This window comes from Cydia splendana, chromosome 10 (assembly GCF_910591565.1).
Source record: "Cydia splendana chromosome 10, ilCydSple1.2, whole genome shotgun sequence".
Lineage (NCBI taxonomy): Eukaryota > Metazoa > Arthropoda > Insecta > Lepidoptera > Tortricidae > Cydia > Cydia splendana.
Genome location: NC_085969.1, coordinates 4,840,904 through 4,863,422, shown reverse-complemented (window position 1 = coordinate 4,863,422; position 22,519 = coordinate 4,840,904). Strand labels below are relative to the sequence as shown.

Sequence of the window (22,519 nt, the reverse complement as noted above, 5' to 3'; positions counted from 1 at the left end):
GACCAAGGGCAGGCATCGCCGTGGTTACTGTCCGTACAACATATCGACACGTGTGATGCGACGGACCCGACCCAGTCGGCCGCGAGGGGACCAGCAGGCGGGCGGGCTCGGACTGGAGATGCATGTTCAAAATAAAATAACATTGGCTACAAATTATTAGAATGTCTTCACTCACCATCTTGCTTCTATTTTTGTTCGTGCCAGTTTCATTTTCTCAGACAACGCAGAATATAAACGTTTGTAAGTGGATATTTTGTGGCAGTTAATTTGAAATACGAGATTTATCTAACTAATGTAGTAGGTATGTTATGTTAACATTTCTCGACTAAATAAAAATATTTCAGTGCTTATCAATGAGGAAAATAACGCGTTGGCTGAGAAATCGTTTGAAGTGGCGAAAGAGTATGTGCGGCGGAATCCGACTTTGGGGCTGGCGGTTGATCCCGTCATCGTGGTGGGAAACAGGACTGATGCTAAAGCTTTCTTAGAAAATGGTAAGGTTAGACAGGTTTAAATCTTTATGTAGTCACAATATGGTCACAATTTTCTGCACCGTCTCTTCAGTGACTTTCACACACTTCACTACTCATTCCAAACAATTTTGAACTTTCTAACTATAGTAGGTATTTTTTAAACTGAATGGGTACTGAGATGGCATCTGTCACCGTACCCATGCTCTGTGAAAAATACTATAAATGCAGCCGATGAACTAATTTTTTTTCATCTACTTGCAGCATCATATACCATTAATTCCAAATAGAGTCAGACCAAGACAAGTCTGCAACGATTATGATAACACACGCAGTGCAAGTGTTATTTTAAACGTCAAATTTCTATCAAATTATGACGTATAAAATACATAAATAACACTTAAACTGCGTGTGCTATCAAAATCGTTGCAGACTTATCTTGGTCTAACTCTGATACAGTTCGTTGTTGTAGTTTGCAGAAAATACAATGACATGTTGTCGGCCAAGAAAACGCCTCACGTTGTCCTCGATTTTACCATGACGGGCGTGGGCTCAGAGACCATAAAGTCGTTCACCGCGGCACTGGGCCTGCCCACCATTTCTGGCTCGTTCGGCCAGGCCGGCGACCTGCGCCAGTGGCGGAACCTCGATGCCAATCAGACCAAGTTCCTCTTACAAGTGATGCCGCCAGCCGATGTTCTACCAGAGTCCATACGAGCCATAGTTACCAAGCAAGACATCACTAACGCTGCCATTATCTTTGATGAGTTCTTTGGTATGTTTTCATGCTTTATGTTTTGGGGTTTCCCCTGAAAAGTGTTGCCTCATGTACGGTTTGTTTTTTCAGTGATGGATCATAAATACAAATCACTTCTACAGAACATCCCCACTAGACATGTCATCACGCCGGTCAAAAGTTACAACAGAGACGAAATCAAAACTCAACTAAGAAGCTTACGTGAACTCGACATAGTCAATTTCTTTGTCGTTGGCAGTCTACGGACTATAAAAAATGTACTGGACGCAGCCGACGAAAACCAGTATTTTGGGAGGAAAACTGCGTGGTTCGCCTTGACGTTGGATAAAGGAGATATTAGCTGCGGCTGCAAAGATGCTACTATCGTGTACATGAAACCGACTCCTGACGCAAAAAGCCGGGATCGACTAGGAAAGATCAAAACTACATACAGCATGAACGGAGAGCCTGAGATCACCTCCGCTTTCTACTTCGACCTCTCCCTGAGAACATTCCTAACAGTCAAGTAATTCCCTATTTCAGTGCTTGTGTACCTAGTCACGTAAAATTAGCATTAAACCACGTGCAATGTAATGTAGGTAGAGTCTAATTATAGAGCGGTATATTCCATGCCTCAGTTTTATGATTTTCCAGATCACTGTTGGATTCTGGCAAATGGCCAAATGATATGAGATATATTAGTTGTGACGATTACGACGGCAAGAATACTCCGAATCGGACCTTGGATCTGAAGACGGCTTTTCACGAGGTACGAGTCTAACGGCGCTTGTTGCTACCTGGCCTAGAAACAATACGCGCTCTGTTTATGACGTGCCATTTATATTTACAAAGCAAACTTTTCTTTCCAGATAAAAGAAACACCGACGTACGCCCCTTTCTTTATTCCCGAGGACGACCCGATGAATGGCAGAAGTTACATGGAATTCAACACAGATTTGTCGGCGGTTACCGTGAAAGACGGCGCGTCTATAGGCAGCCGGAACTTAGGTTCCTGGAAGGCCGGGCTTTCTAACCCGCTGACGCTTACCGACCCCCAAAATATGAGCGATTATTCGGCCCAACTCGTGTATAGAGTGGTTACAGTAGAGGTGGGTGCACGCCGCTCATTGTTCTTTCTCAATGTTTTCTTCTTTTGATAAAAATCTCGAACAGCTGTGTAAACAATCTCGTCATAATTTATTTGCTTCCACCGGTTCATTAATCGCTATACATGTGAGTGTTGACATTTGTGAAATACTGAACGAATTTTTGCGAATCACGAATATCTTTCCAATCCCTTTTTCTATCTGGCTGGAGTAGGTAGGTGCACCTTTTCCCTTAGGTAACTTCTATTAAGTTCTGTTGTTTTTGTTATTAGCAAAAGCCGTTCATTATAAGGGATGACGAAGCCCCAAAAGGTTTTAAAGGCTATTGTATCGATCTCATCGAGGAGATTCGCCAAATCGTCAAGTTCGACTATGAAATAACGCTAGTGCCCGATGGTAACTTCGGAACCATGGACGAAAACGGCAACTGGAATGGAATTATCAAGGAACTCATCGAAAAGCGAGCCGACATAGGACTGAGTTCGTTATCCGTGATGGCGGAGAGAGAAAACGTGGTAGATTTCACCGTTCCCTACTACGATTTAGTCGGCATCACTATCCTGATGAAACTGCCTAGAACACCGACTTCTCTTTTCAAATTCTTAACGGTTTTGGAGGACGACGTCTGGCTGTCCATACTGGCTGCATATTTCTTTACTAGGTAAGCTTGCGAAAACCTGTTAGCAAGGTAAAGTTGTTTGATTGATTAAACACACCATATTTAATAGGCGATTTCTTGATAAATACCAAACGATCTTGGACCAGTGAACTTGTACCGTCGCGTGAGTTAAATTGTTTATGGCTGGTCATCCGTGACATTTACACGTTTATTACAATTGGTAACGATCGATGGGCGAGCGTACACCTGCTTCCATAATTTCTTATCTGATTTAGTGGAACGAGGTCAAACAGCGACCTGTCTATCTTCCATTACTTAAGGTAAAACACTAAAACGGTTTATGATTCATAACTCTAAAGTTTTATGGATTTCGAGGTGTACTGACCAGCCAACCAATTTGAAATAAGCGAACAATTGAACAATGAAGGCTAATAACCAATCATGCACTTATTCCCTTAAGGCTTCTATAGACGTTGCAATAAATGGCATGCGATTTTATGAATGTACCTAGGATTGTAATGTAAAATGTAATATTACAAATCGCATGCGATTATGGGCGACGTTTGGAGAGGCCTTTATCTTTATTCGGTGCTTGTGTAGTTGCGTCAGGTATATAAGAAAGGAAATGATACTGGAATGTGATGCTGTCAGATAGCTTAATGCGGTCGTAGCTCGGAGTAATTAACAATGGAGCCGCCATTAACAGGCGTTCCCCTCTGTCGAAAAAAGGCGGCCAATGGTCAACCACATGTCAACCATATGTATGGACTGACGTTTATCTGACATGACGTACCTATACATTTGATGTGCCCCTCCCCCGCAAAAAACGGCAGACTATTTTGTACCGAAAATTTTAGACATGGCGGCTCCATTGTTAATTACTCCGAGGGTCGTAGTTTCTAATTAATCAATAACAATATCGTCATTAATATACTAAACTACTTGAGAATTAATTACCTGTAAATTACATTCTGATATTCATTCCAGTTTTCTAATGTGGATCTTCGACAAATGGAGTCCATATAGTTATCAAAATAACCGCGAAAAATACAAAGACGACGAAGAAAAACGCGAATTCAACCTAAAGGAGTGTCTATGGTTCTGCATGACGTCACTAACTCCGCAAGGAGGTGGGGAGGCGCCGAAAAACCTCTCTGGCCGACTGCTGGCCGCTACTTGGTGGCTGTTTGGGTAAACGCCATTTAAACAATTCCATTTTTAAAAATATTTTAACCGAGACATGACTTAGCTAGCTTTTGACTTTAATTGCACGTCGTAAAGGTTCATATTTGGTTGAGCCTTTCTCTTTACAGTACCTGGCTTGTGTTCTTTCAAAATTAAGCCCTAGTAGCAATGGGATAGAGTTGAATTTATGACGGCTAGCGACTTTATGAGCTACGAAATCTATGCAATGTGCTGTTTTAATTAACTAATTTGTTGTTTATTACCTCGCACGCGTTCGATGTCGTAAAATTTAAGAGCCGGTCATAGCGCCAGCGGGACGGTAGCAAAGATATATATTATGTACCTACCTACAAAAAGTAACACTCTTAAATGTCAATTGGTGGACCTTATGTCTTTTATAATAAGGTTTACCGATGGACAGTTAACGGTATCTAATATGAAACAATCATGTATTTCATGAATCGTGAACGAATCGTCTAATTCACAAACTAAATTTCAAAATTGTGTGTATGAAATTTATATAAGGTATTTAAGGTATAGGTCTATTTACGAAGACCAATTGCCCTCTTACCCTCGTTCTCAAAAATATTCGAAAGATGCATGGCCGACCGGATTAATACATTTTTAGAAAAATATAACCTACTCGAAGATAACCAATTTGCCTTCCGCCAAAAACGATCCACCACCCAAGCAGTCTACACATTTATTCAAGCAATACTAGAAAACATCAAAATTAAAAACTATGCCATTGGTCTATTGTTGGATATGTCTAAAGCGTACGATAGAGTTTCCCATCCAATACTGCTATCCAAACTTTATGAAATAGGAATTCGCGGCAACGCCTACAGCTGGCTAAAATCATATCTCCACAATAGACAGCAGTACGTACAAATAGAACACCACTTTAAAGACTCCAAAAAACTAGTAAAACTACAGTCAAATTGGCAAACCATCAACAACTCTATTCCTCAGGGCAGCGTCATAGGATGTCTATTATTTCTTATATATATAAATGACCTACCTAAAATAACAAATCATAAGTGTATTATTTTTGCCGATGACATCTCCCTCCTCTTTAGACACGACAACAACTCCGACAATTACTCGCATATTAAAGAAGCTTTCACCAATATCTCAAACTGGTTACAAGAACACAACTTATTAATAAATACAGCCAAAACAAAAATAATACAATTTAGACCCTATCAAAAAAGACCTACCGATTTGTCACCACTTCTGAGAGATTTAAACATAGAAGAAGAATCAGAATGTACCCTACTAGGAATAACTCTTGACTCTCACCTTGACTGGAAGAAACATATATCCAAAATAAAATCCAAATTTTCTTCCTTCCTCTATGCTTTATATGTTTTAAAGTCAAACACCCATACTGAGTGCGCCTTATCTACATACCAATCTTACGCTCAAGCCTGGTTACGCTATGGCATTATCCTTTGGGGCCATAGTACTGATACACACGATCTCCTTATAGCTCAAAAAAAATGTGTACGTATATTAGCAAACATACAACAAATAGACAGTTGCAAATCATATTTCACAAGCCTTAAAATCTTAACACTACCGTCCCTCTACATATTAGAAATATCCATTTTTGTCAGAAAAAATACCGAACTATTTGAATACTGTAAAAGCACACGCCGAAAAAATAAACTTATATCTCCGGAACCAATCTTAGAAATGTACAAAAAAGGCCCGTACTTCAGAGCAATACATATTTATAATAAATTGCCCAACACAATAAGAAATATAGAGAAATTAAACCCCTTCATATCAAATCTGAAATCACTTCTTATAAGGAAAGCATACTATTCCATACAAGAATTTATGGAAGATAGCTCTACTTAATTTGTAAATAAGTTAAATAGTAATAAATTAATTATAAGTAGGTATAAAGCTAAGTACATACTAACTTTGATCTCCCTCATAGGTTAAGTATAATTTTATAAAATGTAGTATAACCCAAGTCGCAGAAGCCTAACTGTGGCAAAAAAATCTATGTTCCTGCCTAAAGGCAACGTGTAAAAGCAAAGACATTGTTATACTACGAGTATACTACTATACAAAGTAGTCCTACCTAGCTATAAGAATACTTGCTATACCCTTTATAGGGTGCCATGTGATTCTATGTTTTTATTTACCAACTATGTACCATGGTTTGCAAATAAACGATTTCTATTTCTATTACCTATTAAAGGTATGTACCGGTACCCATAAATTATGCTTCGGTTCAGTATCAAACCAAGCAAGTTTAAGCGCTAGGAAATGTCAGAAGCCCATGCATTTGTAAACCGACCACGCCCAACAGGTGAATGACTTGGAATTTACCTCGGTATTTGTATTTCCAAGTTTTACTATTCTTTAGTGCGTGTCTTAGTGACGTTATACTTTGTTATAAAATGCCAGACCATAATATAAATAGGTACGGAACCCTAATATATGTTGAAATACAGTCAACCAGTGGCATAACCACAGCGGAAAGTAGGTACGTGTAGGTATGTATGTAAACTGAAAACCATGGCAAATTTATGAGTCTTTAAATACCTAGCTGCGAAAATACTATTAACTCCTATGAGTTGCATTAATAATATTCTCCGGCTTGCTTAATATTTTAACAATATTAGTCAAACAAATGAATCTCGTTTGCAATGGCATGTTTTTACTCTTTACACTGATTTACATTGTAGTACTTATATATAATTATATAAATGACATTTATAACGCTGCGAGCTTACGAGTATGAAGGTTAACGATAAACATCATGATTATAAGAATGGTCAAGCTAGGGCATATTAATTGTTTGCATATCTCTTTGACGGTTTGTCTCGAAGCGTTTTTACACCTATTTGTGATTTCGTACGTTAAGCTAGCGGAACACTTCCGTACATATTTACTAAATATCTATGCTTTAAAAAAATACTATTAGGTGGATGTAAAATAAGTAAAATGATACCTGTAAGCCTGAATAGGCTAAGCACTTATAACAGAAAAACTATTTTTCTATTATAAGTGCAATCGATGGAGGTTATACAGAGTCAGCAGCTGAAGGTATAATGAAAAAAAAAACCAGTTGTAATATGTAATAAATATTTTTTCTATGGGCAAGCCAATTTTTCTGATTTCCAGGTTGGTCCCATTACAAAAGTCCTTCAGCACTACCCTACATATTATAATCTTGTGTACAAAAGCGTCGAAAAAACACTAGCTACACCGCTCAATAAGTCTGACCATTTCAGGTTTATCATTATAGCATCATACACAGCTAACTTGGCCGCCTTTCTCACCGTGTCTCGTTTGGATACGCCCATCGAATCCCTGGACGACCTGTCAAAGCAGTACAAGATACAGTACGCCCCGCTGAACGGCTCTGCTGCGATGACGTACTTCGAACGCATGGCGCATATCGAAGTCAGGTTTTATGAGTAAGTATTATTTTGTATTAGAAAGTAGGTACATATACGTACTTACGTAGTTATTATGAGATAATAGGTAGGGTTTGCATTTGAATACGCCCATAGAATCCCTCGACGACCTGTCAAAGCAGCACATGACGCCCCGCTGAACGGCTCTGCTGCGATGACGTACTTCTAACGCATGGCGCATATCGAAGTCAGGTTTTATGAGTACGTATTATTTAGTATTCGAAAGTAGGTACATATACCCTAAGTAGTTACTATGAGATAAAAGGTAGGGTATGCATTTGAATACGCCAATCGAATCACTATTTATGGCCGATCTGTCGAAGCAGGCCGCGTAGCCAAGATGCCAATCGCTTACGCTCCGTAGCGATGGAAACGCAACTGTCACTGTCACACTAATATGAAAGGGTGATAGAGAGACACAGTGCTTTTCGTTGTCGAAGCGATAGCGATTGTAACCTTGACTAGGCCGTCAGTACAGTACGCCCCGCTGAACGGCTTTGCGCTTTGCTGCGATGACGCGTGGCGTACGTACTTCGAACGCATGGCATATATCGAAAATCAGGTTATTATCTAGTATTCGGAACTGTTAATATTAAGTGATTTATGTGACATACCTATGTGTACAGTCAAAACAAACACTTGAACGACCTTGCACGGCCTCTTCTCTATTATTTCTAATTAAAAATGCTGTTTAAAAAATCCTCTAGTGAAAATGATTTAATTAGTCTCATTTCGGAATAAATTTATCAGAAAAACTCTTTAGACCAACGCATTGGAAATATTAAAATGCAATGAGATCGCTTCCAATACGGTTGGCAACTGTCAAACGTTTTTATAGATGGCGCCACTCGCCAGCAAAGGTTTTACCTGTCTCTAGTTTTGTTTAATATGAGATTTGGCTTAAAGGATCCAGATAAAAAAAACAAGAATTTGACACTAATCGTAGAATGCTGGCGCCATGGTAAAAAAAATTGACCGGCCAACCTCATTGAATATAAATTTAAATATCGCGCCACATCCGCATCCTGCCGCCAGTGTGACAGAAGCTTTACATTCTTAGAACAACATACGTCATCTCAACTATTTTAATCAACAACATTAAACCGAATATACTAAGTTATGATTATGACTATGAGACTCGTAATTCCTATATTTATACGTAACGCGGTATTTGCGACTGTGACATCATGTCATGAAATTAACGTTTGTTTAATAAAATGACATCGTTGTACTTAGAGTATTTAATAACTGGAGTCGCCTTTAAGAGCTTACCCCTCTGCCGAAAAACTTGCACAATAGTGCAAACTTTTGTATGGACTGTATTTGTACGTTACGTACAAATCATGTAGAAATAGCAATATGTATACTTACATTTGACGCCCCGCCCCCGCAAAAATCGGCAGACTTCGTACAGAAAATTACAGCCATGACGTCTCCAGTTACTAATTGCTCTAAGACTAAACCCGCCTACTGATTGTTTTAGTAGCAACTAGATTCTCATGACATCACAAACCTTCATGCAATTGATGCAATGATATGTCAAAACCATGGTATAATAATATACTCCGCCTGGTACTCCATTCCCGTCTTTTCTAGGTCACCTAACTGACACGGGCTTACGTCATCATGCGACAGCGCTATATGATAATATGCGATAGCGCTATATATAGCGGCCATGTTGTTGTGACGTAGCCCCGTGTCACTCTGGGAATGGAAGACCATGTTTTATTAGACTATGGTCAAAACAAAGACAGAAAGAAGAAACAAAGAAAGAAGGAAAGACAGTGATAACCTGGAAGGTGGTCGACGGACGCAGCAGCCCAATGAGATGAACAGGCCAAATTCCCTCGGCTCTTTATAACTAGCATATAATTAGAAACTTACTTAATAATTAAAATGGTACACGGCGGGATGAAGTTGATATAGTCAGACCACAGTCAGACCAAGAATAGTCTGCAGCAGATTTGATAGCCCACGCAGTGGAAGTGTTATTTTAAACGTCAAACTTCTATGAAATTATGACGTATAAATGACACTTGTACTGCGGGGCCTATCAAATCCGCTGCAGCCTTTTTTTGGTCCGACTTTAACTCGAAATTTGAACTTAAAATAAAATATCTTATGAGGTTCAAATTTCTTAATTTTTTTCCCGTCAGTTATCAACTTCTTCCCGCCGTGTACGGCATAGCTATATTTTATTTTCAAACAGTTCATATTTCATTTCATAATATTATTTAAAAACGAAACGGCTTGTTTATGATTCTGAATGAATGTTCGTCTTTCAGACGTTCTTGAATGACGTGATCTCGCAATATTTGCTCATGTGGTTATGAGGCGTTTCCGTAGAATTCTTATTATCGGTTTATCGGTCATTCACCTTGTTCTTTCAGCTTGACGATATGACTTATATAAAAATATACGGGCATGTTAACAATACTTTTGTAACCAGTGTTGTTTTTGCTGTGGATAAATAAAGGATGGCTTTTTTCAGGATAATTGCATTAGTTCCAAAACATTTACATTTTCGAGAAATTGAGCTATTTTGAGCAATACATAAAAGTAATTTTAAAGTGAATGAAAGAAAAATAGGGAAAGATAGGATTTTAAGGAAATTTACTGGCTTTGTGTAATTTTAGCCAGCATTTTAGTGTTTTGCATTGACATAAACGAATATCACATCTTGGGTTTTATCTAAACTCCTAAACATCTTTACCTACGATATACCTACTAATATAACATTTTATATAGAATATGGAAAGAGATGAGCCTCAACGACAGCCTGAGCGATGTGGAACGAGCGAAGCTAGCAGTCTGGGACTACCCTGTGAGCGACAAATACAGCAAAATGTGGCAGGCGATGAAGGAAGCTGGATTACCAAATTCCGTCGAAGAAGCAGTCCAAAGGGTACGTACGTATTACATACAGGCATATTAGGGATGCCTTTTAAAACGCCCATCTTTTGTTTTACAAGTGTTTGTTTGTGTCACTAATCGCCTGTTGAGCGACGTGGAATGAGCGAAGCTAGCGGTTTTGGACTACCCGGTAAGAAACAGTCCTTAAGAAATTTTCAAAGTTCAAAGTTATTCGCTCGAGAGTCAGCCTAAGCCTGACCTGATATGAATAGAAGAAATTTATTCAGAAAACGCTTAAATTTAGGTATTACATTATGAGACAACAGAACTAATAATTTATTATTAAGCGTCACTGAAAAGGTCTCCACTCAGCTTAATGTCAAGATACCACCTAAGGATCTCGACGCTGGTCTTCCGTGGAAACCCTATAAGTATGCACCTTTTTATTTATTTTTATTTTTCGATCTTGTGCCAGTCGTGCGTTTGTATCTCCCGTGTTAAACAAATTGTTTAGGTACCAATTACGTTCTATGCCCGTTAGACAGTTGTATCACTGATGGTATCAATGGTAAAGCTAATTCTAGCAGCACCTAATTCCATATATTTTGGCCAGGTCCGCGACTCTGAGAGCTCCAGCGAAGGCTTCGCATGGCTCGGCGATGCTACCGACGTGCGTTACTATGTTCTGACCAGCTGCGACCTTCAGATGGTCGGAGACGAGTTCTCTCGGAAACCTTACGCCATTGCCGTCCAGCAAGGGTCACCGCTGAAGGACCAGTTTAATAATGCGTTAGTATCTCCTCTCTCATTTTAGCTGGGTGTCTTCAGGATGCTTTCTGCGGAGATGTACAGATAAAGGAGTATTTTCTTTACCTGTTCTGCTTAGCAGCAAGATAACAGAAAGTGTCCGGCGAAAGGACATACCGCAGGTTTAAGCCCGTCTGCCGGAAAGTAGCCTTAATCCCAATGTGACCTATTTGTGGTGTTAAACATTAAACAGCGTCTAGTGCTCGATTTTTGTAAATCCTGAAAGCCATATATTAAGTAATGTTTTCTTTCCTGAAAATTGACCACATAGCGGAATTTACAAACGCAACATTCATGCACGAATAAGGTGAATTGATAAAGTATAATGTTTAAAGTCACCAACATTAAAAAAAAACAACGGGTTGCACTCTGGGAGTGCCGGCAGAAGTGAAAACTCAATGACACTGTAACAGTTTTTCGAAGCGTCTTACGTCTTACGTCAAAATATTAATAACAGCACCATCTAGTGCAAAATGTCTGCAGCACTACGTATTATTGAGGTTAACGCCATCTAGCGTTATTTCGTCGCATTACTTGAAACCCCTAAGCACATCACTGTTAGTACTCGAGTTATATTAGTACCAGTTAGAGGGAAACTCACTAGATGGCATTTAAATCAATAAAGAAAAACTCAATGACATTGTAACAGTTTTTCGATCAAGTCACGTGTCCGTCTTACGTCTTACGAATCTTACCTGTCGCGAGTTTAACATTTTTTCCCCATCACAAAAAGTGCACAGCGCGGCTAAAGAAGTTTTCACTTCAAAAATCTATCTTTCTAACTGCTTAGGTAGGTAATAAATAAATATGTTGATTTAACACCAAACTAGTTCTCAAAGTCAATCGGATAAATAACATTGGGTCCAGGCGGACGGCGACCGGCATTTTGTTTACCTATATTTATATATTTAACTATATATCGTACTTAAAGCAGTCAACACTTCTAAATATACAGGGTAAATTATATGATATTATCAAAGACATATGTAACTCCGTATAAGATGAATAAAGTCTAAGGAAAAAACGTGCCTCGGAAGTCAAGAAAAAGTCATTCTCGGACAGATGGCGGCGCATACACCTTTGGCCTATCCTCGGCTAGATGGCGGTGAAGACACCGTTTCATATTTAACAATTTTAACAAATAGGTATCAGTGAATGAACATAGGTCAAAATGATATAAAAATAATAAAATCATTTATCCATATATATTAACTAGCTGTGCCCGCGGCTCCGCCCGCGTGGAATTCGGTCTGTGTCAGTAAGCGGCTAATTTCTAATCCTAATTTCTCTCCCTCTCCCCTGGAGGCGGAACTTGAAGTAAAGTTGACAGATGAATATGCTAGAGGACTGTAGTCCAGATAAAATATTTTACAATTAGGTACCACTAAATAAAACTACACTCCAAAGTCAATAGTTTTTTCGCCCTTATTCAAATTTTACACGGGATTTAAACGACAGAGTAGTAGTAGGTGTATATCGGACGATACAATAAGGTATACGCGCTCGAGCGCAAGCGAAGCTTCTACACGTGCAGCCTGTGGGTAAGATACACGCAGAGTACTCTCAATACCTTGAGAGTACAGTATAATAATGCTTTCCGGATACTGTTGGGTCTGCCGCGCTTCTGCAGTGCATCTGGTATGTTCGCGGAGGCTCGAACCGATGGCTTTCACGCCATAATGCGGAAGCGTACTGCCTCACTGATGGGGCGGTTGCGCGGTAGCTCCAACAGCTTGTTACGTGTGCTGGCCGAGAGGCTAGACTGCCCGTTCCAACACCACTGGATGCTGATGCACGTACAGCGGTAGTGTTTGGAAGTGGTTTGGAATGTGGCAGTCTTTGATTTATTAAATAAGATATTTTAGTAAGTATAATTTATTTCTATTTTAATTTTGTACTTACTAACATTAGCATATTAAGATTAATTTATATTGTATTACTAACAAATTATATGGGCTTTTATGCCTTAAATAAATGATTGATTGATTGATTGATTGATTGAAGCGGCCTGCCTGGCTAGAGCGCCACTCACCGTGGTCTTCTTCAGACTCCTGAGGAAGACCGCGTGCCGTTTGTAACCTCAATGCGTTGCGAGACTTTCGCGAATGATTCGTTTTTTTCGGGAAGGCATGAAAATGCGTATAAAATGCGAGTCCCAAATCGTTTGACTCCGCAAACGACCAGTGCCGGATTAAGATATTTTGATGCCCTAAGCACTTCTAGACCATCGTGCCCCCTCTCCCCAGGGTCATCAAGATTACATTGAATTTTTTTGGTAAATTGAGTGACGTTCATTGCCGCATTACAGCTGAGAATGGAAATCAGTCACATCATTTTATCACGAAAATTGACAGTACCGCAGCAGTAACGTTGCAACAGAGTACCTAATGCTGCTGCAGTCGCCACATCTTAGAATGTTAATGAAAACGCGAGCGAAGCGAGCGCGAAAATTTTTCGATATAAAAACGCAATTTGATCGACAGTTGTACATTTTTACTTTAAGTATGGAAATCAGTCACATAATTTTATGACGAAAATCGACAGTGCTGCAGCAGTAACGTAGCAACAGAGTAATGCTGCTGCAGTCGCCTCCCGAATGTCATATTTGTCATATCGTATAAAGTAATTGAAAACGCGAGCGAAGCGAGCGCGAAAATTTTTCGATATAAAAAGCGCAATTTGATAGACAGTTGTACATTTTTACTTTTAGTATGGAAATCAGACACATCATTTTATCACGAAAATTGACAGTGCTGCAGCAGTAACGTTGCAACAGAATAATGCTGCTGCAGTCGCCACCCGAATGTCACCTTTATCATATCTTAGAAAGTTATTGAAAACGCGAGCGAAGTGGGCGCGAAAATTGTTCGATATAAAACCGTTGTACATTTTTACTTTTAGTATGGAAATCAGTCACATCATTTTATCACGAAAATTGACAGTGCTACAGCAGTAATGTTGCAACAGCATAATGCTGCTGCAGTTGCCATATCTTAGAAAGTAATAGAAAACGCGACCGAAGCGAGCGCGAAATTTTTTCGATATAAAAACGCAATTTGATAGACAGTTAGACAGTTGTACATTTGTACTTTTAGTATGGAAGTCAGTCACATCATTTTATCACGAAAATTTGCAGTGCTGCAGCAGCAACGTTGCAACTAGGGCTTGCAATTCGAATATTCGAATATTCGAATATGTCGAATATTCGACCTGTTTTGATATTCGAATATTCGGCCGCTCAGGTTTCGAATATTCGAATATTTTTTATTACTAGGTAAAATCTATTTTCATCCGTTATAGTTACAGTTTCTGTGTATTTTGCCGGGTATTAACAGTGAATGACGAACCGTAGGTACCCAAAGGTACCCAAATGCGAAGGAAATAATGTTTTTACTGTATTCCTCTCAATAGGCTTCATGAATACAGTTAAACCTAAGAACCTAACTCAATTTCAAAGGAAACGAAATCAAAAAGTATGTTTTATTACGGTGCGGCTAATGCTTTTTCTAGGTACAAGTAACTTTACGTAAGTTTTAAGATAAAGGGTCATTTTGTTTATTGAGTAAAAGCGTACCTTAAGCGAATATTCGAAGTCTAAACCTTGCCCTTTATCAAACCTACCGAACTATGCACCTTTAGCTAACGAATAATCCACCCCGTAGTCAGCCAACTTTTTCCCTTAAATATTCCAATACCAATTATATAACTTATTATATAACAGCCGACCATTAGGAATCAAAACTAAACTTGCCAAGACTAATAAAGTCAATAAAGATTCAAAATACAATGGAATTAAAGGCCATTTTACAGGCTTCTTAACGACAAGAAGTTAATTTAAATCAGAAAATGATTAGTAATTACCTCCTAAAATGTTTTCTCTCTTACATATACGTGTTTGGATGGTTAAAGTTATATTAATTCACGCAACGACGCATTTATAATAAAAAGTTTTATCAAGAAATATTGAAAATGTCTAATTTTTGCGTTTTAGGTACTTACTTGCTTTTATAAACGTGGGTATTTCAGAGTAGGATGATAAAATCTAGTCAATAAGTGGATTTCTGCAAAATATCATTAATTTTAGCAATATGTGAAAAAAGCTTTTGAATAAAACGATAATAAACCGATTTTTCGTTCCTTTTCTTATTTTTTTTAAATATTCGAATAATTATTCGAATATTCGAATATCTCGTCAGAAAAAGTCGAATATTCGAATACCTGAAAGTTTCGAATATTTGCAAGCCCTAGTTGCAACAGAGTAATGCTGCTGCAGTCGCCATATCTTAGAAAGTTATTGAGAACGCGAGCGAAGCGAGCGCGAACATTTTTCGATATATTATTAATTTATTAAATCAACATAATTATTCAATTATTTTTGTTGATATCCGTGTCTTCTAAACTTAGAGTTAATTTGGCAAAATCTTTCCTCGGGCTTATTCATGTCACAACGTATTAAATTCAGCGCCATCTGTTAGTTTACCAGGGTACTCAATAGTGGTAGCACATATTTGAAAAAAGTTTGCCCCTCCTTTCTAAGTAGCGCCATAAGATTCAGGGGCAAACTTAAGTCAATCGAGTGTTGTGGCTACCCCCCCTTTTAGGGGTTGAATTTTTATAGCCTATAACCTGGCCGGGGATTTTTTCGACAGATTAGTAAAGTTTTCATCAAAATCTGTTCAGCCGTTTTCACGTGATGCGCGTTCAAATAAACAGACAAACAGATAAACAGATAAACAGACAAACAGACAAAAATTCTAAAAACTTTTGGAACGTGTTCTGTTATCGATTTTAAGTATCCCCAGCAAACTTTTTTTCAAATGTCTTCCATGTACAGACTTTCGACCGTCTTCAGCTTTATTATATGTATAGATAGATTTTTTGATAGTTTTATACGTTTTCATTTTGAGTTTTGGTCGTGTGTCGATAGATGGCAGTAAATTTACTGTGACTACAAAATTTACTATGACAGGACCCCTCTATACTATCAAAGACATATGTAACTTCGTATAAGACGTATAAAGTCTAAGGAAAAAACGTGCCTCGGAATTCAAGTAAAAGTCATTCTCGAATAGATGGCGCACACACCTTTAGCCTATCCTCGGCTAGATGGCGTGACGACACCGTTTCATATTTAACAATTTTAACACATAGATATCAGTGAATGAACATGGATCAAAATTATATAAAAATAATAAAATCATTTATCCATATATATACATTTTTTGATAACTTTATACGTTTTCATTTTGAGTTTTAGTCGTGTGTCGATAGATGGCAGTAAATTTACTGTGACTACAAAATTTACTATGACAGGACCCCTCTATACTATCTATTCTCTTTGATATTATTATTATTTATTATACGTTAACGTCAACCGTGAGAAAAGTGTTGACATGAGTTGTATGAATGCCAATTGTCTCTCTGTTAGGCTTAGGTATTATTCTTATTTCTCAATAGGAAAAAATAATAATGGATAAAATTTGATTTTATTTATGGTTTACGTATAGACAGCACAATTGTTTATCTGATAATGACATCAGTCGGATTTTAATTTCGTCTAATATAATATAACTACACTCAATCATACATTGTGGAAGTGGGTCGGGGGGCCAGGGGGCCGATTTTTGAAATTCGATTACTCGATTTCGTGTATTTCGTTAAATGATATCTCCACTACTAGGCGTTTAAATTCTACTAATAGAATTGAAATCGAGTGGTCAATACCACTAGATCCCAAATTTCGACAGCTCGTATTTCAAAAATTAGCATTTCGCCGTTTTCCACCGATTTTCGAGTGACGAAATCGAGCGATCGAAATTCAAAAATCGGCCCCCTGTTGAAATAATGCAATGTGACGTTGCAATAAATAGTGTAGGTACTTACGATTGTCGATCCATTGCGGCGTTTGATCGATCGATTGCATTCACTGCACCTACTTAATCGGCAATGTGTCGAAAACCGAAATTTGTTGCAAGGTCTGTCAAGGTCTCTTTAGATTTGATGCCCTTTTATGAATATGAATAACGCTTTAATAATCTCCATCATAAAAATATCACTTAGGTATACTTGTCTAATCGTACTTTTAGTACTTACGACCCTGAATATACAGATGTAGTGCTTAATTATTTTCCATCGTATTTTCACGGTAACGTACGAACGTGTCTTGCTATTTCAGTCTGTCTCGGTACAAAAAGTAATGAGGTTGACTGAAGTAGCATGACAAATACGAACGTTTTCAAGAAAATACGATGCATGAAATACAATTATGCACTATACATCTGTACATTAGCTAAGGACGTTTGTATGTATAGTTGTGTAGTTACGTATGTTTATTTGCTATCGCTGTGACTACGTAAGCGACCGACATGAGGGCTAAATAACGGTCAATGCTGTATGCAAATTGTCGCAAAGGTGACTCGGGCAGACATTAACGATGCTTTCCGAAGGCATCATATACGAACCAGTATAAATGGCTTCTACAGACCTTGCATTGCAACTAATGACATGCGATTTTAGGTAATTACTGGTGAAGTAGGAGCAACGGATTCAATCGATCGATTAAATAAGAATAAGAATAGTTTTATTTTCAAAAGAACACATAACAGAATATGTCAGGGGTCGCCTCGTCGGGTCGGGGCTACGCCTGTATCGCGGGGAACCAGTTAAGTACAGTTTAAATAAAAGATCTAAGTTACACAATCAAGTCCAGTAATATCTTAGGTATGTTTTTGATATAATATAACAGACTTAAAATGAAAACTTGCCGCAACGTATTAAAAATCACATTAGTTACCTACACTAAACCTTAACAAATTATATATCTAAACCGTCCTCAAGAATCACTCCATTGATAGGTGAAAACCGCAGGAAAATCCGTTCTGTAGTTATCGAGTTTGTAGCGAACATATGTTGGTCAAGCAGATCTTGTCAGTAGAAAAAGGCGGCAAATTTTAAAAATGTAGGCGCGAAGGGATATCGTCTCATAGAAAATTTGAATTTCGCGCCTTTTTCTACTGACAAGATTTGCTTGACCATCTATACATACACACAAACAGATAAAGTCGGATCAAGAAAAGTCTGCAGCGGATTTTATAGCCCACGCAGTGCAAGTGTCATTTTATACGTGATAATTTCATAGAAGTTTGATGTTTAAAATAACACGTGCACTGCGTAGGCTATCAAATCCGCTGCAGAATTTTCATGGACTGACTCTAGACGCGGCGGGGGACTTTGTTTTATAAGGTGTAGTGATTTTTACGAATAGTAAGTAAGAACCACCAACTCTTTCTTTCTTTCCTTTCTTGTTTGTTTTTTGGAATTTTATGGCCCTTAAAGCCAAATCGCATATAGAACAAAATCACAAGAGACAGGTAAAACCTATGCTGGTGCCATCAATTTTGACAGTTGCCAATACCAAGTAATAGGCATTTGATCAGGAGGTAATATTCGCTCAAGCTCACAGTCGGGGCAGAATGTTTTGTGTATTCTAACAAGTAGCAAACTGCATACAACTTATGATTCAATAAAGTCCTAAATGCTATAGTTCTATGAAAATGCTGTCTTTTAGTCTTGAAAGGGTAAAATTGCTGACTTTTCTTTGAAGTTGGCTTCATTATTGAAGTACATAGTTACGATATCGAAAGTACCTATTGTTTGCACAATTACAGCCTATATTGACTTGTAGTTGAATAAGTTGTTTTATAATAGGGCAAGGTTAAGGTCAAACAATTTGTGATATTCTGTTAATCTGTTTACATTTCGTCATAAAACCTTTGAAACTTTTATTATAAAAGCTGAATTACAGTTCAATACCGTTGAGTGCGGAACGTAACGAGTAGCGACATCTATTGGTGAATAGAAACAAGCTGCCAATTGGACGTTTTCTTTGAGCATTACTTGCGTTCATGCGTTGTATTCGCGTTTCGGAGATAGTAGGACCTCTTCTGTTCTTACTATCTTCGAAATAGCTAGGTGCTCGTCTCGTCAACGTCTAGACTCTGTCTACACTATTAACTTTGTACAATCTTGGCAATAAGAAATGCATACACTACCTAATACATATAGGTATATATTCAAATTATACACAATTCTTTGTGGCAACTACGCCAAGGGGGTGGACACAGGCACTGGACGGTGAACTGACGCAATGACCCTAATTATATCCCTATAGGTAAGCTAAGCTCCATATTTGACGTGGCACTTGGCTTGAAAACTTGGCCTAACAATAATAGCGTTAATAATAATAGCGTTGTGTCCATAGACCAGCCAGACAAAAAAAAATATGGAGAAAAATAAACTCATGTTGTGATGTTACTCACACAATTTCCAATTCGCGATCAGTTGCAACTATTTGCTAACATAGTTGCAACTGATTTAATATGGTGACTCCATGATTACATTATACGATTTGTAAGATGCATTTTACATCACTCTTGCCAAACTGAACACAGGTACCATAAATTTGTGTAAGAATGTCTTGCATATATGCCTAGATTAGGTCAAAGCAGGGGCGTGACGGACTTGATTGATGTTGTTGACTTTCGCTTCCACCCTGACTGTGTGAGTAGGTACTGCTACGTTCTATAGAAATGGGACTTCCCAATCCCATTAACACTATTGTAGAATACAATGTGAATACTGCCATAACTAAGTAATACGGAAAATGGAACTTCGCTATCAGGGATAAAAGCCAACACATGCGTTTTTGGAAGGAAATTAAGAGTGACAACGCCCATTTCCCCCACAAGCAATGGTGCTATAGTAGCTAACGCTGCTGCAGGCTGCAGTGGCAATGCGAATGTAACCTATAGAGGTATAACAGTTGGGACTTGAACGACCTGCCCCATAAAAAAAAATCGTCTACTTCTTCTTAATCAGAATACAACACCGAAATTGCTTTTAACGGATCCCCACTATTTTTGTTACACCCTGTCATCATCGTCTTCTACCTATTATCCCGGCCTTTGCCATCAGCGTCCGCTTTCCTACTTGCTTTCCTCCACTTTGCGCGATTCTGGGCGTTCTCTTGTGAGCCCGTTTACGCTCATATCTGCTCTGACGACATCGAGCCATCGCTTTTTTGGTCTGCCGTGGGGTCGGTTATTACATTTTGTATATACTTAAGTAAAAACCTGTTCCAGAATCCTCCAACTCCTAAACAAACGCAAGCTGGAGAAGCTCAAAGAGAACTGGTGGAATAACAACCCGGAAGCCATGAAATGCGAGAAGCAAGAGGACCAGTCCGACGGCATCTCCATCCAGAACATCGGCGGCGTGTTTATCGTCATTTTCATGGGCATTGGCCTCGCTTGTATCACGTTGGGAGTGGAATACTGGTGGTATAAGTGGAGGAAGAGACCGGTTATTGGAGATGTTACACAGGTCAGAATCTATTGTATCATTCTATTAGGTACTACTTATTATGCCTATGCCACAAATCTACGTCTATGTAGAACATCGTCGGCGTGTTTATTGTCATTTTCATGGGCATTGGCTTGGCTTGTATCACGTTGGGCGTGGAATACTGGTGGTATAAGTGGAGGAAGAGGCCGGTTATTGGAGATGTTACACAGGTCAGTCATCTTAGTTACCCGCTACGCTTGTATTCATTCAGAAAATTGGCATTGGCTTGGCTTGTTGGCTTGGATCGAGATGGGGGTCGTGAAAGAGTACAGAACATTTAGCTTGGTCTTCGTCATTTTCATAGCCATTTTGAGTCTAATGACTCGCTTGTATTACTCTGTGGGTTGAAAATTAGTGGTTTATTATCAGAGATGTGAAAAATACTTTATAAAAAGTATTTAAATACAAAATACGAATACTTCCTTAATATACTTACTATTTCAAATGCAAAATACAAAATAGGTATTTTCAAAATACTTCTTAAAAATACTTTGCGATAAAAGGCACTCTGAACAGTGAATACCTAGTCTGAATTAAAAAAGTTTACTCGGAATTTCCGAGTTGATAAGACTCTCTTTATTTTTTGAAAACAGTGTGTTAATCAGTCTTCTATCTAAAGTGCAAATTTCTAATTGTTTGCTCATATTAACCGGTAGGATGGATGGATGATGGTTTTTAACGGGCAATTCTTAAAAGCATTAATTTAGATTTGTAATGTTTCACAGCTAGTTTAATGCCTCTCGTTGGTGTGATGAAAACGTCTCGTTTGTGTTTCACCAGGGCAGGAAAGTTTGTTCTCCTCTCCTCTCGTACCTTGAAACCCTCGCAACACTCAAGATTCCACTTTTTTAACCACTCGCTACAATTGTGGTCATGTGCGACGTTACTAAACAGATCCAACGAAAGAGTTGCCAGGACTGTAACATCAGAAGAGATGTAACTCTCCTACCTACATTAGCTACTATAAAGTATTTTGTATTTTGAAAATAGAAAATAGGTCCCAAAAACTATTTCAAATAAAATACAAAATAGTTTTCTTCAAAAGGTATTTAAATACAAAACACAAAATAGGTATTTTGCATTTTATATTTGCATTTTAAATACAAGTATTTCAAATAAGTCACATCTCTGTTTATTATTGGTTTAAGTGGAGGAACAGGCCATGTTTTGAAGACGTTGCACATTTGCACAGGATAGACTGAACAGTAGGTACTATAGTACAATTCAGAGCATAATTTACTTGCCCATCGTCATTTTCATGGGCATTAGCATACGATGAGACTGATTCCCATCAATCTATTCCCGTAGAGTAAACTTTTCTAGTTGAAATGTTAATGTTACATTTCCTCTTGCAGGTGGAACCCTCGAAAACAACAAGGAACAATGCCGACCACAGCACCACGAAAATCGGGGAAGGATTCACGTTCAGGTCCAGAAATTTGGGTCTTTCAAACTTCAGGTCCAAGTTTTAAGGTCTAAAAAGATTAGATCTCGGTAAATGATCTCAACACTGTCTTAGTTTAAGATCGGGAGATATTTTTCATGTTCCATTAGCAGTGCCGGCTGCAATTCCTAAAGGAAACAGCTACAAGTAAAGAATGGTTTGAATAATTATTGATTCTCAAGAGTTAATGGACGATATTTTCTATAATTAGGGCAAAATACGCAGAAACTAAGCTACAACCCTAAACCTTAATGCCACCTGTTTTCCTTTTAACCAAATACAAAATATTTTTAAAGTATTCACATTGAATGCAATATGCATGCGGTATTTAGAATACTATATGCAAAATGTAAACAATCCGGCACTGCTAAGTTTTTCCTTTATTTAAATGACTAATTAAGTTAGATTTAGGCTAGGTTCTGCTCCATAAGGTATTGTTATTGCAAGTGTGTCTGTA

The 22,519-nt window shown here is 38.3% G+C and overlaps 1 protein-coding gene across 1 annotated transcript; it reads left to right on the top strand.

Annotated features, from left to right (window-relative positions):
- The first annotated feature begins 146 nt into the window (after positions 1-146).
- LOC134794166 (ionotropic receptor 25a) lies at positions 147-22,184 on the top strand. The gene is made up of 13 exons (XM_063765886.1): positions 147-240; positions 345-494; positions 943-1,245; positions 1,318-1,732; positions 1,861-1,975; positions 2,076-2,315; positions 2,585-2,973; positions 3,919-4,122; positions 7,371-7,556; positions 10,305-10,461; positions 11,023-11,198; positions 20,357-20,597; positions 21,974-22,184. Exons 1-13 carry the CDS (start codon positions 162-164, stop codon positions 22,088-22,090), a joined length of 2,772 nt encoding a protein of 923 aa, XP_063621956.1. The 5' UTR covers positions 147-161; the 3' UTR covers positions 22,091-22,184.
- The last annotated feature ends 335 nt before the right edge of the window (positions 22,185-22,519 follow it).

Excerpts from the sequence above, each read along its gene's own strand:
- LOC134794166 (XM_063765886.1), top strand. The coding sequence starts at position 162 with ATGTCTTCACTCACCATCTTGCTTCTATTTTTGTTCGTGCCAGTTTCA. Across the intron at positions 2,974-3,918 it reads GCTGCATATTTCTTTACTAG|TTTTCTAATGTGGATCTTCG; the intron begins GTAAGCTTGCGA and ends TATTCATTCCAG. Across the intron at positions 7,557-10,304 it reads ATCGAAGTCAGGTTTTATGA|AATATGGAAAGAGATGAGCC; the intron begins GTAAGTATTATT and ends CATTTTATATAG.